Source organism: Acomys minous (genome assembly GCF_964271855.1).
Source record: "Acomys minous genome assembly, chromosome: 2".
In the NCBI taxonomy this organism is placed as follows: domain Eukaryota; kingdom Metazoa; phylum Chordata; class Mammalia; order Rodentia; family Muridae; genus Acomys; species Acomys minous.
Window position 1 is genome coordinate 117,332,120 of NC_140484.1, and position 18,038 is coordinate 117,350,157.

The 18,038-nt window shown below is 42.5% G+C and overlaps 1 protein-coding gene across 2 annotated transcripts in view; it reads right to left on the bottom strand.

Annotated features, from left to right (window-relative positions):
• HDGFL3 (HDGF like 3) overlaps window positions 1–16,940 on the bottom strand; it is a 54,757-nt gene extending 37,817 nt beyond the window's left edge. Inside the window, exon 1 of one of the 2 annotated variants that reach the window (XM_084756298.1) lies at window positions 16,455–16,940. In XM_084756298.1, coding sequence (XP_084612424.1) covers window positions 16,455–16,538 — 84 coding nt within the window. In that variant the 5' untranslated portion in view covers window positions 16,539–16,940. Of the gene's footprint in view, window positions 1–16,054; window positions 16,305–16,454 lie in introns of those variants that run through there. The other variant, XM_084756299.1, reaches the window with a different exon arrangement.
• Window positions 16,941–18,038: the final 1,098 nt, after the last annotated feature.

Below are 18,038 nucleotides of genomic sequence, written 5' to 3' on the forward strand. Positions count from 1 at the left end.
CTGCTTCTGCCTACCCAAGTGCTGGGATTAAAGACGTGATCCACATACCTGGTCTAACTAGATGTCTACATGTAGAAAAATGCAAATAAACCTGCATTTATCAACCTGCATAAATGTCAGAGACTAAGGACAAGTGTAGAGGCTTTGCTTGACAAAGCTCCAAAGACACCTGACTGTCCAGCATGGTTTCTAGACATCCAAAAAAGCTGTTCAGGCTTTACTTGGCAAAGCTCCAAAGATATCCAGCTAGTTACCACTGTCCTTAAATATTATGTATGGTCCAGGTGTTATTTTGCCTAAAAACTACTTTGAAATCTGTTTTTTCTCCTAAAACTGTCCTGTTCTTTATTTCTCAGCACTAATGAAATTTACACTGAAAACCTTTTTCCCACAGAAAATGTTTGATCATCCCCCAGCTGGTCAAAGGTTTGAGGCAATGAGAGAGTCTTGGCTCTGACTGTGATCAGTCAAGCAGAAACTGCTTGAAAGAAAGTTAGGACCGGGACGTAACAGTCCCTGGCTAGATACGGTTAGCTCTAGAAGTTTCTTCAGAATCTGCTTTGAAAGCCATAGAAGGTGGGCTTGGAACATCATGCTTCCCCTTGGCAGTTAGCCTAGGCTTGTATAGCATACCAGGTGGTTTGGGACTGGAAGTAAATAAAATCTTTTCTTTGTTGAGAACTTTAGTTTCAAGCTATGTTGCTTTGGCAATCATGTAAACACAATGGCCTTAGCCCAGGGAAATTTATGATTAAACTTTCTTGAGTATTGTTTAAGAAATAATGATCAGGTTATGTTGACCATTGCTTGAAAATTGACTGATTTTTTGCTATATGCCTCATTGAAGCATATACAAAACTGTGTTTCTTTGTTAGATTTTTTCTGTTGATTTTTATTTATTTTTATTTTTTTTTCAAGACAGGGTTTCTCTGTGTAGCCTTGGCTGTACTGGACTAACTTTGTAGACCAGGCCAACCTTGAACTCACAGTGATCTGCCTGCCTTTGCCTCCCAAGTACTGGGATTAAAGGTGTGCGCCACCACCGCCCAGCTGCTCTGTTGATTTTTAAATGCCCTATTGACTGTAAAAGATGAAAAAATTATGATGTAATCTGTAATGAAAAAAAAAGTGTATTTTACTTTAAATAAAGTACTGAGGTTAGCCCAGGATAGAAGGAAAGAGTAAGTGAGTAACAGATAGGGAAAACAGAAAAAAACTAAAGTTCTCCTGGGCTACAAGACCTTTCAGTTTTTGTACCGCAATTTATGCCTGGGTCTCAGTATTTCTTTTTTCCTCTGTCCCTCAATCTCTCCTCAACAACTAGCTCCTCTAGCTAGTTGTTAACCAACAGCTGGTTTCCTGTAGCCAGCTGTTCACTGACTGCTCAATTCTCTCTACCACGGAACCACTAAGACTTTCTCTTCTCTCCTTTTCACTATTTCCCAGAGCTGGTCTGCAGGACATAAAACTCAAGTCCAAGTGGATCAAAGACCTCAACATAACACCAGATACACTAAAACTATTAGAAAACAAAGTGGGGAAGAGCCTTGAACTCAATGGCACAGGAGAAAACTTCCACCAACAGCTCAGGATCTAAGATCAATTGATAAATGGGACCTCTTGAAACTGAAAAACTTCTTTAAGGCCAAGAACACTGTCAATAGAATGAAATGACAGTCTACAGATTGTTAAAAGAGCTTCACCAATCAATCCTTCATCTGACAAAGGCTAATATCCAAAATACATAAAGAACTCAAAACATTAACAACCAAAATAATGAATTAAAAAATGGGGCACAGAGTTAAACTTCTCAACAGAAGAATCTCAAATGGCTGAGAATTACTTAAAGAAATGCTCAGTGTCCTTGGTCATCAGGGAAAGGCAAATCAAAACCACTCTGAGATTCCATCTTACACCTGTCAGAATGGCTAAGCTCAAAAATGACAGGACATGCTAGTGAGGATGTAGAGAAAGGGGAACATTCTTCCACTGCTAGTCGGAGTGCAAACTTGTATAGCCACTTTGGTAATCAACCTGGTGCTTTCTCAGAAAACTGGAAATAGCTCTATCTCCAGACCCAGCCATACCACTCCTGGCTTTATACCCAAAAGATGCTCCATCATACAACAAGGACACTTGCTTAACTATGTTCATAGCAGCCTTATTGGTAATAGCCAGAATCTGGAAATAACCTAGATGTCCCTCAACCAAAGAATGGATAAAGAAACTGTGGCACATTTTACATAATGGAATGCTAACTCAGCTACTAAAAATCCTCAAATTTGCAGGCAAATGGATGGAACTAGAAAGACCATCCTGAGTGAGGTAACCCAGACCCAGAAAGACACACATAGTATGTACTCAGTTATAAGTGGATTTTAGCCATATAATACAGGATAACCATATTATAATGCACAGACCCAAAGAAGATACGTAACAAGAATTCAAGGGAGGATGCTTGAGAAACTATGGGTAAGGGCATCTCTGTGACAAGCTAGAGACCTAAGTCAGGGTAGGCTCCTGGTGGGTGGGGTGGGTATTATAAGGATTCTAGCAGAGATTCCTAGTAGCAGGGGCCATAGAGACTGAAGAGGCTACCCTCTAACAAGACAAGCCAAGTCTCCTAGTAGAGGGAGGGAAACACCAACTCACCCACAGAACTTCGACTCAGAATTCACCTTGCCTACAAGATGTGCAGGGATAAATAAAGAGCAGATAGAGCAGAGATTGAGGGATGGTCCAACCAATGCCTGGCCCAACCCAAGACCTAGCCCATGGGAGAGAACCAACCCCTGACACTATTAACACTACTCCACCATGCTTTGCAGACAGAAGCCTAGCAGAGTTGTCCTCTGAAAGGTGCCACCTAGCAGATCCTTGAACCAGGCGCTGAGACTCACAGCCAAACATTGGGCAATATGTAGGGAGTCTTGTGGAAAAGGGGGAGGGGGAGGGGGAGGGAAGGACCTGGAAGTAAGAGGAGCTCCACAAGAACATCAACAAAGCCAACTAACCAGTGTCCAGAGGGGCCTTCTGAGACTGAAGCACCAACCAAGGACCTTGCATGAACTGGACCTAGGCCCTCTACAAAGATGTAGCTGATGGGCAGCTCAGGCTTCATGTGGGCCCCCTAGTAAAAATGAGCTTGGGCTTTCTCTGACATGGATTCTCTTGCCAGCTTTCCAATTACTTCCGCCTGGTGGGATGGCTTTGCTAAGCCACAGAGGAGGAGGACAAGCTTAGTCCTGATACGATTTTATGAGCTGGGGTGGATGGGAAGGGGGCGCCCCTTTTCTGAGGAATAGGGGATGGGGATGGGGAAGAGGGAGAGAGGGTGGAACTGGGAGGCCAGGAGGGATGGGGCTAGGACCAGGATGTAAAGTGAATTAAAAAAAAAAAAAAGGCATGATCCACCACGCTCGGCTGGACTCTGGTTCTTCACTCACACAAAGGACATTATTTGGTCTTTAAAAGATTCTGATACAACATGGATGAATCTTAAGGACATTACGCTAAGTGAAATAAGCCAGTCACAAAAACATATATAATATATAATTCCACTTATATAAGATGCCTAGACAAATCACATACATAGAGACAGAATGTAGAACAGTAGTTGCCAGGGGTTAGTAGGCAGGAAATGGACAGTTACTATTTAATGGACATCGAGTTTCAGTTTTATAAGAGGAAAGAAGTTCTAGATCTAGAGACAGATGGAGGTGATATTACATTACCCAACTGTCTACTTCTGCGTGTGGTTATTAAGGTGGTAATGGTCCATTAACAGGGAGCTGATGCAGGAAGACTAAAGGTTCTAGGTCTGAGCCATATAGTATAAGAAACATTAAGTATTAACTGTTCCGCCAAACACTGTAAAACTTGTGTTTCTGATAAGGAATTCAAGTCTTCTTTTTATCTCTCCCACCTAGTAACTGCACAAAACCTTCATTTACATAAAGGCCATGCTGCACTCTCAGAACTTAAATGAATCAAGTGGCACACACCTCAACCAGCTTTTCTTCATTTTTTTAAAGTGGATTCTTTTAAATCTAGCCAGTCGTGAAAGACTGTGAGATTGGACTCCAGCCACAGAGAAAAGACACAGTCACCGCCTCCATTAGGATAAAATCTAAACGAACCGTCTGCCCCACTCCCTTGCTCTTCTGCTTTCTGTGAGTGATTAAGAGTCAACTTTTGCCTTGTTGAAATACTTTAATTGGAATGGTGGTCTTTTTCTTTGCAACCTGGGACACTGTTCTAATAATAGTAAAATCGTATTCATCTAGATTTGGTTGCTTGTTTGAGACAGGGTTTCTCTGTGTAGCCCTGGCTGTCCTGAACTCCCTCTGTAGACCAGGCTGGCCTTGAACTCACATAGATCCACCTGCCTCTGCCTGAGTGCTGGGATTACAGGCGTGTGTCACCATGCCTGGCTGGTTAGGATAGCATTATATACAAACACACGCGTCTATATTGCACCATAACTTTAAAAAGAAACAAACAGAAGCACATGAATAGTTCACTCCAAGTCTACATTGACTTTTTTCTTTTCATAAACTTTAAATTTTCATAATTAAATCATAATTTTAACTTTTATTTAAAATAAGTGTGTGTGTGTGTGTGTGTGTGTGTGTGTGTGTGTGTGTGTTGTGCCAGCTACGTGTGTATGTGCTGTCAAGGAGACCGGAAGCAGATGTCAGCTCCCCTAGAGTTCGAGTTACAGGCAGTTATGACCCATGCAATGTGGGTGCTAGGAACTGAATTTGGGTTCTCTAGAAAAGCAAGCATTCCTAACCATTCAGCTATCTCTCCAGCCCCTAAGTGATGATTCCTAATGGTCAAAACCAGAGTGATTTTATTTGCTTTCACTTCCCCTTTTATGTTACACTGGCAAATAAGGAGCATCAGTTTTTATCAAAGCATTTTCTATTAACTGACTGTAATCTAGGCAACTTAGCTGCTTGTCTAGATGAATATATTTAAATTTTCTCATCTTCTCTAAAATAACAACACTGGCGGTCGTCTTAAATCTTATATTTCAGAGATTACCACCATTTGACTTTTTATTAAAGGCTTCAAAACTGCTTGCAGGAAGGGAAGAAGCAATAGAACAAAATGTAAAAGTAGGCTCATTCAAGATGTAGTGACACACCCCCCCCTCTCTCAGGGTTTTATTTACATGTCATTTTATTGAAGGGGTTCTTTGAATAGTCTATGTAATACACAAACATCTATACACTCCGCATACCTGGCAGCACACACCATCTCTCCTTAGCTAATTGAACAATACCTGTAGACAGGGTTTCCAAATGTATAAACCCTGCCTCTAGACCAGTGCCTGGAGTGCAGGCACTCAATAAACAGCTGTGAATGAAAAGATGAGTAAACCTGCATTGCCAGATGTAAAACACACAATTTACTGGGTAGTTTAAAGTATAAACTGGAGATAGGTTTTTAGTATATCAATTACTATATTTGGACAATTTAGGGGAGATACTTAGAATAAACTCTGTGTGTGTGTGTGTGTGTGTGTGTGTGTACACGCGCACGTGTGCGCTCCCGTGCTTATAAAGGTAAGAGAGTAACTTCTGGGCTCCTTCCTTCCACCATCTGTATTCCACAAACTTGCCTTGTAGATGTCGGCTTTGTGAACATAACAAAAGTCCTCATCCTCAGCCACAGATTGCCTGACACTTTAACAGTTTAGCACTGTAAACCCAAGCAAGTTCCAGAGCCTCAACATTAGCCAAGGGACATTATATAGTCAGACTGTGCATATATATGCAATTAGCAAATACACAGTACTTATTACCCTCAACAAATGATGTGCACAAAACTATACTAGCTTTGATGTAGTTATATATACATTACAGTTCAAAAATTAGAAAGAAAAGGAAAGTAGAAAAGTTTGAGCTTGTATTTTAAAGCCTTTTGAGAACAAGGACTATACAGGCCTGGATGATTAAAGTATCTAACACAATATCACGTTCATTTCTTATATTTGTATGACTTTAATGTAAGACTGTAGTTGTATCAAAATATATCAGGAATGTGAACAAATCATTAAATAATTCCTAAAACCCAACAATTATTCCATGTAAGTACATATAACACATATAGATTAACTTCTCTTTGGTCTAACAGACCAAAATGGTGCTTTTAAATTAGTAAAAACTCACTTAGGGGTATTCAACATAATTTTACATCAAATTAAATATAAAACTATCAGGATGCACCACATGTAGAAAGTATGGTTTGGCAAAGAATAATAATTCTGGTGTGTGTGTACTGGGTATTAGCATTTTTTTCCTAGAGAATATAACAAAAAAACAAACAAAACAAAAAACTACTTTAAGTGAATTAGCAATTACTCATCTATTAGAGTCCAAATCTTTAAAACCAGTGAGTTAATCTTTATATAGTGTCCAATGAAGTAGAAAGTTTTACTATGTTTGAAAATATGTTTGAAAATCAAAGACAGGTAGAAAGAAAATTCGTTTTCAATCCATTCACCATGTGATTTCAAAAAGCTCCCTGAAAATTTTATAATACTGTTCCCTCTAGATATACATTTCCTCTAAAATTAAAGATGTCATTAGTACAGAGTTTCTACTTCAGAATAAAAAAAGGAGAGCTCTAAAGCTGAGCTATTTTCTGACATTCCTGCCTACATATTTTTTTCAATCTTCTGTGAAGCTTATTTTTAAATGTGCTAAGTACTACTGAACCAAACTTTTAACATCTTTAATCTTAAGCATATTTTGCATTAGGAACTATTACTGTGCTATCAAGAATTTTCTAGTACCTGTACAAGAAACGTTGCTACCACTAACTGTACCACTCTGTGGCAGCTGAACATCTCCAAGGGGCCAAACAGGAAGGCTGATTTGTTCATTCACTGACCCATCTGTGCACCAACGTGCTCATATATCTTCGAGTCTCTAGAAATAGTTCATCATACTTGGACTCTTACAATGGGAAGCCCCACAATTCCCAGAAGGTAATGCCAAAATGATGATCATAAAATCATAAGGGAACTGCTGAAAAAATACCCACCAAGCCATACAAAGTGTTTACTGAGAGTTTTTTTACTAGGTTTTTTGCATTAGTAAGTAGAGAGTTGGGTGCTTTTAGGAGTTAACTGAATAGCCACTTAATAATTCTTTCATGCATAATTTAATGGCGAATCCCTAGGAGAAAGATTTGAGACGTTATCATCCTTCTTGTAAGAGGTACGGCCGACCTAACAGACTTCCAGAGTGCTAGAGTAGGTGCCTCTCTTCTAAAGCTCAGTCCACTTCTTCCTTTACAGCACAGGCCTTCCTCAGTGTCTGGAACATGCCGTTCTGCAGGTCTGAATTTATCTTTCTTTCCCGTTTCCTTTCTCTCCTTCCCTTCCTTCCTCCCTCCCTCTCAGCTTCTTTCCATGTGGTTCTCTATAAGCACATAGTTATTTACCAGACTAACGGTAATCAACTCATTTGGGCAGGGGAGAGATAGGAAAGAAAAATCCTTTACTATTTTAATTGGGCTGAAAGGTTACCATATAGATGTCAGGGAAACTCAGTAAAATTTTTTCAGAATCAGGAATGCAGTAAATTGGTGGCATCTACACTGGCTAGTAGTCAGTCTGAGGATTTAACTTGTAGCCTCCAGCAAACTAGAAACTCCTAATTACCCTACCTGATGCTCAGAGAATACCTGCTCTCTTACAGGGTTTGAAACCTTCACATAAGTCAATAATACTGTGCAACTAACTCAGAATTGATTTTAATAGTTCTCTGATTTCTCTAAATAAACAACCACTATCTTATTTGTTTTTATATTCCCTTGAGTCAAAGAATTTTTTAAAGGGAAAGACTAAAGAAATATAATACAAACCATTATAATAAATGTTCTATCATCCATCATCTATCTGATTCCCTTACATATTATTCAATGTCTCTTCAGTCCTTTCATCTACTATCCCACTTGTGAGTAGGTTCTTGAGGCATTCTTTAGAGTCAGGAATTAAGACAGATGGTGGGGGGGGCTGGAGAGATGGCGGAGGGGTTAAGAGCACTAGCTGCTCTTCCAGAGGATGGGGTTCAATTCCCAGCACCCACATGGCAGCACTCTGTAACTGAGCATGGTAATAAATCTCCATACTTCAGAGTGTTTACACTGAAAGATCAGAAGTTTAAAGCCATTCATTATTCTTATGGAGTTGAGGTCAGCTTGGAAAATAGGAGACTGTTTCAAAACAAGAACAGAAAGAAAGCATTGATTGTGTAATCTTGGATGTATTTACTAAAGTCCTGGTGGGAATAAAAAGTATTATTATATTTACCTTAACCTACGATCAAAATATAGATATAATATGTACTCTCTGAGATAATCGACCTAACCATAATTAAATAACTTAATTCAGGTCCATGTGAGCATTTACTAAGCTGACAGATTTATTTATTTATTGGTGCTGAAGAAAGAGCCTAGAGCCTTATGCATTTACTTGTAATTAGGCAGGAAGACAGGTATTCCTTTTCTCTGCTGGTAAACATGTCGAGTCAAAACTTCTCTGCTAAAGTAGTTTTAGCAATGTAAACCCAGAGCTCTAAAATGCACACATACCTCTTGACTCAAAAATAGAATTTCTAGAGGCTCATCAAATAAAATAACTAATGACTTAGCAAAAAGAATGTTTCTGAGTCTTGTTATATAGTTATAAATTGAAATAACCTAGGCAGTCTAACAGAAATTATTATAATTTGTTTTAATTTTTTGTAAGTACAAGGTTTATTTCAGACCCACCCTCCCTCCCCTGCCCCTCCTCTGCCTGTTCCTCAGAAAAGGGGAGCCCGCCCACCCCAGCTCATCAAGTTGCATCAGGACTGAGCTTGTCCTCTTCCTCTGAGGCCTAACAAGGCAGTCCTGCTACGGGGGAGTGATTGAAAAGCAGGCAACAGAGTCCATGCCAGGGACAGCTGCTGCTCCCCTTACTAGAGGACCCACATGAAGCCTGAGCTGCCCATCAGCTCCATCTGTGTAGGGGGCCGAGGTCCAGTCCATGCATGGCCCTTGGTTGGTGCTTCAGTCTCCACAAGTCCCTCTGGGCCCTGGTTAGCTGGCTCTGTTGGTCTTCTTGTGGCGCTCCTGTCACCTCCAGGTCCTTCCATCCTTCTCTCCACTTTTCCACTAGACTCCCTATGCTTTGCCCAGTGTTTGGCTGTGAGCCTCAGCTTCTGTTTCAAACTGCTGCTGGGTGGAGACCCAGAAAGACACACATGGCATGTACTCACTTGTAAGTAGCTTTTGGTCATTTAGTATAGGATACACATACTACAATGCACAGACCCAGAGAAGATAAGTAACAAGGGGGACCCAAGGCAGGATGCTTCAGTCTCACTCAGAAGGGGAAACGGAATGGATAGAGGTAGTGGTTGAAGAGGAGAACAAGATAGAAGAGAGGGTGCAAGGAAATAAGGGTAGAGATCAGACCTGGGGATGGGAGTGTGGGGAGAGCAGGAGAGGCCTGCAGAGAAAAGAGAAACCGCGGGGAGGGCTGTCTCTGTGACAAAGCAGAAACGATTATAATTTATAACCATACTAAGTGAATATTCAGGTTAGTTATAACTAGGTACAGTGATATTAATCTTTCTACAGTGAACATTATTCGCACAATACAACTTTTTACTCAGGAGAAACTAGTATCTATAATATGAAATTCCATCTAATTTCTTTCTAAAAAATTAATAATAGTTCAAATAGTTTATAGTATTGAGGCAACTATTGTAGATGAAAAGACCACTAGTAACTTGCCTTTAAAATAGTCTTTCATAAGTAGCCTTTTTGTTTTGTTTTGGTTTTCGAGACAGGGTTTCTCTGTGAAGCCTTGGCTGTCCTGGACTCACTTCGTAGACCAGGATGGCCTCGAATTCAGAGATTCGCCTGCCTCTGCCTCCTGAGTGCTGGGATTAAAGACATGTGCCACCATGCCCGGCTTTATTGTGAAGGACAACTGGTATTAAAAAAAAATCTATTGGTGTTTATAAAATACAATAAAGATGACTAATTAGAAAAGTGAAAGGCACACTAAATTAAGTCTTGGTTTAAAATAATTAGATTCACAAACAAAACCACCCTAAATCATTTTCATATTATTTTTGTTTGTTTGGTTTTTGAGACAAGGTTCCTCTGTGTAGTCCTGACTGTCCTGGAATTTGTTCTGTAGATCAGGCTGTACTTGAACTGCTTGCCTCTACCTCCTGGGGCTTCATTTTTACCTCCTCCTCCTCTTCCTCCTCCTTTTTCTTCTTTATTTTTGTTTCTTTGTTTTTTGACACAGGGTTTCTCTGTATGTTACCCTTGCTGTCCTGGACTCACTTTATAGACCAGGCTGGACTTGAACTCACAGAGATCTGCCTGCCTCTGCCTCCCAAGTGCTGGGATTACAGACGTGTGTCACCACATCTGGCTTCATTTTCACATCCTTATTTGTAATTTCTTTACCTATTTCACCATTGACAGTTGACAACCAGGAAGTCACATTTTCAGTAGCATGGCTTGAAGTGACCAGAAAGGCCAGTAACCACATCAAACAGATCAGGCTCTTATGTACCCTTTGGATACTCTAAACAATAGGAAACATCCTCCTGCTTACTAGCCGAGACTGCTTTAATACTCATGGGCACTTCTAATAAAGACGTGCAGTTCCGAACTATCAGTCATCTTTCAAAAGAATCATAAACAATAGCTCATAGTAGAGATTTTATGTCAAAGAATTAATGCACAAATTGCTATTAAGGGTTTAAGTTGCCTATTTGCTCTCAGTTTATGTAAAAGAATGAGACAATCAGCCTGTTTCTTGGCAAGGCCAACGCAGTCCCTGGGGAAGAGACCGGGGAGCCTGGAGGCGACTTCTCTGGACTCGTGTGAAAGCACTGACCATTACAGATCTTACTTTATTTTGAGATCTAAAAGAGTTTAAATTCTTGAAAATATGTGGCCTGCTTTCTAGAAATGAAGTATTGTATTCTAGCACTTTACTGCCAAAGGCAAACAAACAAATAAACGGACACCACCACCTAGACAGCCAAGTATTTCAAATGTTTACATTAGTAAAGATTATAGAAATACTTTATATTTATGCTTTTATCATGCCATGAATTTAATCTAAATTTCAAACTGCACCTAGAATTGTGCCTTACACAGAATACCCAACAAAATTTCACTAAGAGTTCAGGACATCAAGCGATATACAGGAGGGTAAATTAAAAAAACGCTTTACTGTTAAGTTCTATCCAGTGTCAGGCTGAGAAAAATCCAAAGCATGAGCCAAAGTGATTTAGTAAGAAAGGAACAAAAGACAAATGCAGGTAAGCAAATAAAGCTGAAACCAGAACTGAAAGGACCTAAGAGAAAGTTGTAAAGTTCCAAATGAAATCTATATTGTTTTTCTTCCTGTCTTCCGGTGCCTAGGGATGGAACTCAGGGCTTCAACATTGCCAAGAGCACACTACCACTGAGCTAAATCTCTAGCAGTAAACGGAAAACGAAACACTGAACACTAAAAATGGTAAAAATCTAGCCCACGTGGTTTATAGGACCGCTTTCTATCTCCTCGCCTCACATGAAGTGCGCGTGAGAGGGGCTGCAACACCACACACTGCCCCCAGATGTGTTTCTGAAAATTAAGACAGAACTCTACTGCAGTGCAACTTGACAGCTCTGCTGTGAGCTCTGGCTCAGCCAGCCCCAGCAGAGAAGGTAAAGGACAGTGGCAGTGCTCCCTCCCACTGCATGCTGACCACCGCTGCTCAGCTGTGTTGGTTTCTGCACATTATACTGTCTCACCTGGCTTCCTTCACTCTACTTTACATTTTCTGTGGGTGTCAGTCATACACGACAGCGTTGTCTAATCATTACCTGTGAAGAGACATTTGGTTGCTTCTACTAGTTGATTATGATCACAATGCTTTGTACAGACACTTTAATACACATCTTTTGCTGGACACACACTTATTTTTTTCCTCGGTTCTATGACAACAGACTGCTAGGCCACCAAATAGGCTTGTTTAATTTCAGTAGATAAGGCCAGATTTTGAAAGTGAGTATATCAATTACTTATGAACAGTGTTTGATAGTTCACATAAAAAATAGATAATTGAAACTTCATGAGAAGGGGTGGGGGTGGGGTGTCTCACTCAGTTACTCAGACTGGCCTGAACTTCTGGACTCAAGCCATCCTCCTGTGGTAGCTTCCTGAGTAGGACTAAAGGCCTGGGCTAACATGCCTGAAAATAACTTGTGGGAGGTGGGAGGAACTAAGAACTAAGCTTAGGGCCTCGTGCATTCAGTGCATGTGATTTACCACTGAAGGCCATGATATCAGGCTTTCCAACTTCAAAAGCTCTTCAGTTGAAGCACAAAAGCTTTGAGGCTACTCTGTGCTCGGAAACTCACACACGGTGAATGGGGGAGTGTGGGAAAAATCATTTTTTATTCTTTTATCTAAAAAGTAAATTTCATTCTCATCTAACATATAAATAAACCTTAACACCTTTACTCTGGCCAGTTATGGTTATTTACCTTAGGCTTACTGTGACTTACAGTTGTGAGAGTTTAGTTGAACAGACTTATGGAGTATTTAACTCAACTAGTTGTCACCAAACATACAAATGACTAAAATAGCTCGACACAAGGTAATACTAATGAATACAAGCAAACAACTTTAAAAAAATAGCTCAATAGGCATGAGCAATCTAAAAACAAAACCAAACCTCCTTAGAATATTAAAAACTATGGCTATCTGATCAATTGGGTCCCACAAGAAGCAGGCCAAAAATATTCTAAAACCTAAGGCTTAAAAATATGGATTTAATATAGTTCAGTTAACATCTTAACAATAAAAAAATTTGAACCATGAAATATCCTTACCTCATGTCACTCCCTTTGGAATAATTTTGGTGTTTATTTTATAATGTACATATGTAGTATAAAATAAAAGGCATACATGATTTTAAGATAAATTTACAGAGATTAAAGATGCATGCCCACATTTTACCAACAGGAGCCTCAATCAAAAGAGTTCAGATCCTTGTTTAGTGCACAATATTTTTTAGTATTAAACTAGTGAATCCTTATGCACAGATGAACTTCTAGTTTTCAGAGACATAAACAACAATCCACAGAAATAGTTGCTGTCTAATATTAAAATAACACAGGCAAACAGCAGGGGAAAAGGTAGGAAGACAGGAATCTGCCTGGGAAAAACAGGAGATAGTTCCTAGTTACTGGTACTGATTTATATCTTAGTAGGTATTTTTATTATTATCTGTGAACATATTAGTCAAATTCAGAGAATGTACATTTTGGTTTCCTTTTATGGAAATTTTTTCTCATACAGAAAAAAATAAAGATTCATTAAATATGCTTACCTCTAGTTAAATGACAAGCATATTTAGCTGTCTAAAAGTAAATTATAATAATGTCTATAGCTTACTTTGAAATATATCAAGTTAAGGTAGACGCTATTATGGATAAAAGATTGATATATGAACAGATATGTGATTAAAATAAAGTATAATAATAAAAGCTAGGTGAAAGGTACATGGATGTTCACTATATAACTGAACTTCTCTTGCCATTTTCATGGTAAAATATTGAGAAAATTAACACATCTACTAAAGAACTCAAAACTGCCAGATATTAACTTAGAAGGGTATAAAGGTACAATGTAAGTTACAGAGGTACATATGGTTATAAGGAGAAAGTAGGACCATGTGAGCACATCGCTTTGGAATACAGTAGTTCCCTATCTTCCGCGTATGCTTCAAGGTTCACAGCGGCTGTCTGAAATGGGGGCAGGGCGAATCCCATAAACATTATTTTTTTCTTGGAAAGCACATAACTATGGAAAAGCTTAACTTGTAAATTAGGTAAAGAGATTAACAATAAAGTGGACTGATTAAACATTCTACTGTAATAAAAGTTATTTGAATGTTGCCTTTCTCTATCTTTCAAAACACTATATGGCATTGCACTGTGTTTTTCGACTGTGGGAAATGAAAGCACAGATAAAGGAGACTAATAAGCTCTTTATGTAGTGAGAATTTTATCCTTGTTTCACAGATGACTAAATTGAAATTCAGAGAGATTATAGAGGTATAGCCAGATGGCTAAGTGTCAAGGCCTGCCAGGAGTGGAGTCCAGCTTTCTCTCCTGCACCCTCCTGACCCACATTCCTCACAAGGTGCCTCCCTGAACCAAACATCTTCCTCACACGCAAGGAAACTGCTCTTCCACTCCTGTATGGACCTGCTCTGGCTTTTCAAAAATCTTCCTACAGTGTGAAGTAAAATTTATATTCCCACCTCAGGTTGGATTCTTTGGGGCCTCATGTATTGCAATCCCCACATTACTAACTTTTATATAAGGTGAGATATAAGGTGAAAGTAGGACTCATTTTTCCAGTATTTTTAAATATCAACTGACAAAGGTATAAAATGAGGGGGAACGCTGCATAAAATTGGATGAAAATGAGAACATATGTAACCAAGCACATGTAATCAAGAGTAGGGCCTCAAAATACCTGTTTTCTCCTAACCTTTACTTTTCCTTGGAAAATGCAAAATGCTATTCATTTCATAAGCCCCTGGAACCTTTCCTTAAGAGGAAAATGCGAACACTCGCATTTTTCTCCCGTGCACCGTTTTCAATCTGAAAACCTAATGGCTTTTGCTTTCTCGTTTCCCTTTTAATCTTGGTTTGGAATTTTATCTTCTAAGAATTCTTTTGCACAACTACATAAACAACTAGAAATACTTCCGTGGCACCGTGGTTTCACTAATCACCACAGGTGGCCAACCTGTGAGAGCAGTGTGTTAGTAAGACTGTAAGCATTTTCCTTTTGACCCTCAGAAGACACTTTTCAAAGCCAAGATGTCACTGTTCAGCGTATCTATAGCCAACCTCACAGAGCTTATTTACCTGTCAAGTACACACACAGGGACCCCCTAAAAGTCCCAAATCTTGCCTTTTAAGTATTATACACTATTTTGTAGGATTAAAAACACCAAAACAACAGCGGCTCTACTGAGGTCATACAGGAAGAACTTATCACAGCCTGGTGGAATCTGAATAAGACTTTTTTTTTTTCCCCTCTTGAAGCCCGAGGTTGTTAGTGTTGGAAGGAATCCTAGAGGTGACTATTTTAAAGTTGAAGAAGTGGATGTGCAGGCGGTTAAAATGATTAGTTCCCAGCAGGGCCTGAGTCACACTCCAGATCCCCCCAAAATTCCCAGCCCACTGTCCTTTCCATAAACTCTCGCCAAAACAAACGATTACAAAATGACTATGTCCATCAATTGCCTCAACTTCACTAGATGTCAGCCTGCCCCTCTTGATGTCACTTCCTTTTGTGAAGAGCCGTATCTTCCCCTTGGTCTTGTCATCTTCACTTCATTACTACACAACACTTGAGTTTAACTCCCAATTTTGTCGGCTTTTCTCTTGGCTATTTTTGTTCCTCAAGGATACCAACATTTGTCTTCAAACTTCCTTGGCTATCCTTTAACTATATTTACTTCAGGCAATCAATTGCCAACTATTACAAAATTATAAGTAAACGTGATTTTTTTTTCAACATAAAGCACACACACACACACCACACACACGGGAGTGCTTCTTCCTCAGTCAGGGAGCATAATAAAAATACTGAATGCCATGTATTAAATGCAGATGCTTTCTAGAGAAAACCTAGAGGCAGCCTAGCTATTTAGGAAAAGGAGAAGCTGTCGTTCGAGGCCAAGAATAAGGCTCAGGAACCGACCTAAAACAAATATGGAGGTGAAAAGGTACAAGGAGCTTCTTGACCTCGCCAGCCAGTGACAGGCTAATCAGTGCCAGTTTCTAAGTAGGAGGGTACCAGGGAGGCACAGGGGTACAGGGGCACAGGGGATCGCGCACCCAGGAAACACTCAACAAGTCTGGAAGGCGAAAGATGCGCTGGGATAGAAGATTGCCGTCACGAGGCTCTGGCTGGCCTCTGCACGGCTAACCCCTTTCCAGGACTGACCGCCACGGGCTCTAGCCTGCTGGGTGGCATCCTTTCGCTCCCTACCTGCCTGGACGTTCGCCCCGGACTAGGGGATTCTACCGGGGCCCGTGCTGTGAGCCGGCGCTAGCACCCCGGGCCCGCTTCCCGGTCCCTGCCGCCTTCCAAGAGGAAGGCGACGTCGGGCCTGTCCGACGGGACCCGCCTTCGGAAGTGGGCGTCAGGATGGCCGCCCAGCCGGCGAGGGCGCAGCCTGGAACCCTCGCCCGGTGCTCGGCGCGGCGCGCGGCTCAGCCCAGGCGGCGGCCGGCCGTGAGGCGGGCTCGCGCCGAGGTGATGGGGGGGAAATGGGGGGCGGGCGCGCCATCATGAAGGGAAAATGGTGGGCGGGCGGGCCCGCGCGCGCGGCCGCCGTACTCACCCGGGCGGGCCAGTGCGGGTAGCCCTTCATCTTGGCGAAGACCAGGTCTCCCGCTTTGTATTCGCGGGGCCGCGGGCGCGCCATCCCGGTCGTTCGCCCTGCCCGCTCGTCCTTGGTCTCCGCGGAGAGGCCGGGAGGGCGATCCCCGCTCCACCCGCGGGCCGACGGACCGCGCCGCGATCCCCGCGGGGCCTCGAGCCCGGCGCGCGAGCGGCCGCTCCGACGAGGAAAAGCGGCGAGGCAGCGGTGGGCGCGGGGCGCAGCAGGCCCGGCAGATCACCCGCCCGGCTGCGGGGGGGAAGGGAGCCCGCGTCCGGCCGCGCCGAGTCCCGCTGCCGCCGCCGCCGCCGCCGCCGCCGCTCACAGGAGCCGCCTCCCCGCCGAGCTTCTGGGTTCCGTGCGAGCGCCGGGCCTCGCGCCTCCTCCGAATTCCTCCTCGGGCAGCGACCGCAAACACGATCTTATTATTGTTCTCGCGCGCGCTCAGCATTCCTCCCCCCCCCACCCCACCTCGCCCGCCCCGCTTCCCTCCCCTCGCGCGCCGGCCGGTTAATTCCTAGGTGCACGGCCAGCTTTCGCGGAGAAACCGCGCGCGCCGCCCGGCTAGCTCGGCGGGCTGACGGTGGGCGCGTCCTCCGCGTCCTCCCGCAGCCGCGAAGCCGGTACCCGGCGGGTGGGAGCGCCTACTCCGAGGACGCCCCGCCGCCTGCTCTCTTTTGTTCTTGGCCGGGAGCTGCCTGGCTTAGCCCAGCCAATCACCACCCGGCCGCCCCTCTTCCCTCCAGCCCGAGCCCACCCCCCGCGGACTGCATCCTTTCTCCCCCCCCCCTCCATCCCCTATCCGCGGGCCAATTCCCCGGGTGCTCTCTGGTGAGTGGGGGTGGGGTGGGGTGACAAAGGCGCCTTAGGCTTGAGGATGATGGCCCTGGGGACTGGCTGCCTGGTTACTAGGCTGCTGGAAAGCGACCTTGTTAGGTTCTTGCCCTAGGTCTGCCCTATCAATGCCATATGACTCACCTACGGCGAGCTGCTTCACTGGAGTCAAGGCTGGTCCTTAGGGACAGGATGATGGCACAGGTTTTGAACATGGACCTATAGGGTTCATTGTCCATAGGCGGGATGCTTCTGTGTGTGTGGACTCCATGGGCCAACGGTTTTGGAGGAAAGGTCTTAATCCTGACAAGTCAGTTGTTTTAGATTCTGGTCAGCAGCTTCTGGTGATTTCTTTATGGGGGTCGGTAGGTCTAGACCAAACATGTATATTCACCGTTGTTTTATTAGATTTCAGTTGACTTCTTTCAAAGCCATTTTGGGAGTGAGAATCTTTATAACAGTCTCCTTTGTGAGAGGTAAATAAGATAATTCACTCTTTTCTGAATCTGCCTGATGAAGGAATGAATTCTGCCTTTTGCATCATGGTGAATGTACCTTTTTTAAAAAGGCCCTGCTCCATTGTGCTGCTATGGCCTGCACCTAGTTTAGAGGACAGCTCCGGTTTGTGATCCACTCTCCTCTATAGAAGGTGGGTTCCCAAGCATCTGCCTCCCTCGCTTGTGGAAGAATCGTGATTTAACGCAGGCTTTC